Source organism: Mizuhopecten yessoensis, unplaced genomic scaffold (genome assembly GCF_002113885.1).
Source record: "Mizuhopecten yessoensis strain PY_sf001 unplaced genomic scaffold, ASM211388v2 scaffold10301, whole genome shotgun sequence".
NCBI classification, from domain to species: Eukaryota; Metazoa; Mollusca; class Bivalvia; order Pectinida; family Pectinidae; genus Mizuhopecten; species Mizuhopecten yessoensis.
The window spans coordinates 5179-6785 of record NW_018408478.1 but is presented as its reverse complement, the minus strand read 5'-3'; the positions used below and the strand labels follow the sequence as shown (position 1 = coordinate 6785).

At 43.1% G+C, this 1607-nt stretch overlaps 1 protein-coding gene across 1 annotated transcript; it reads left to right on the top strand.

Moving 5' to 3' along the window:
* Nucleotides 1-457: 457 nt before the first annotated feature.
* Nucleotides 458-1313, top strand: LOC110460028 (EGF-like domain-containing protein comC; the record flags this gene model as incomplete). The annotated part of the gene is made up of 1 exon (XM_021512728.1): nt 458-1313. A coding segment is annotated over one exon (856 nt), but the record flags the coding sequence as incomplete, so codon positions are not given.
* Between the last annotated feature and the right edge of the window lie 294 nt (nt 1314-1607).

Here is a 1607-nt window from a genome sequence, read left to right as displayed (position 1 = left end):
AACAAATTCACAGTACACCTCAGTGAGGTGTACCCACAACAAATTAATTGTACACCTCAGTGAATTGTACCCACACCAAATTCACAGTACACCTCAGTGAGTTGTACCCAAAACAAATTCACAGTACACCTTAGTGAGTTGTACCCACACCAAATTCACAGTACACCTCAGTGAATGGTACCCACAACAAATTCAAAGTACACGTCAGTAGATTGTACCCACAACAAATTCACAGTACACCACATTAGATTGTACCCACAACAAATTCACAGTACATCTCAGTGAGTTGTACCCACAACAAATTCACAGTACACCTCAGTGAGTTGTACCCAAAACAAATTCACAGTACACCTCAGTGAGTTGTACCCACAACAAATTCACAGTACACCTCAGTGAGTTGTACCCACAACAAATTCATTGTACACCTCAGTGAGGTGTACCCACAACAAATTCACAGTACACCTCAGTGAGTTGTACCCACGACAAAGCGGATTGTACCCACGACAAAGCAGATTGTACCCACGACAAAGCAGATTGTACCCACAACAAAGCGGATAGTCCCCACGACAAAGCAGATTGTACCCACAACAAAGCGGATAGTACCCACGACAAAGCAGATTGTACCCACAACAAAGCAGATTGTACCCACGACAAAGCAGATTGTACCCACAACAAAGCGGATAGGACCCACGACAAAGCAGATTGTACCCACAACAAAGCGGATAGTCCCCACGACAAAGCAGATTGTACCCACAACAAAGCGGATAGTCCCCACGACAAAGCAGATTGTACCCACAACAAAGCAGATTGTACACACGACAAAGCAGATTGTACCCATGACATAGCAGATTGTACCCACGACAAAGCAGATTGTACCCATGACATAGCAGATTGTACCCACGACAAAGCAGATTGTACCCACGACAAAGCGGATTGTACCCACTACAAAGCAGATTGTACCCACGACAAAGCAGATTGTAACCACGCCAAAGAAGATTGTCCCCACGACAAAGCAGATTGTACCCACGACAAAGCAGATTGTACCCACAACAAAGCGGATAGTCCCCACGACAAAGCAGATTGTACCCACAACAAAGCAGATTGTACCCACGACAAAGCAGATTGTACCCATGACATAGCAGATTGTACCCACGACAAAGCAGATTGTACCCACGACATAGCAGATTGTACCCACAACAAAGCGGATAGTACCCACGACAAAGCAGATTGTACCCACAACAAAGCAGATTGTACCCACGACATAGCAGATTGTACCCACGACAAAGTGGATAGTACCCTCCATAAAGTGGATTGTACTCGTGACAAAATCACAGCACTCCTCAGCAGATTATATTTCCAAATCACCAATGTTTCACGTATCGCTTACACAATTGGACTAACTTTCTGTTTAGTGGTTCAGCAAATCTTACCAAACAAGTTTTTATGTACAAGACATTTAACTAATAACTTTAATTGCTTACACTGGCATCAAGGTTGCATCTGCTTGCCATCTTACATTATCTATATTCAGAAATACATTTGTATGCCCAACGCTTTATTTCATGTCTCATTTTCCAAATAAACTTCAATTAAGCAGATGTAAACCT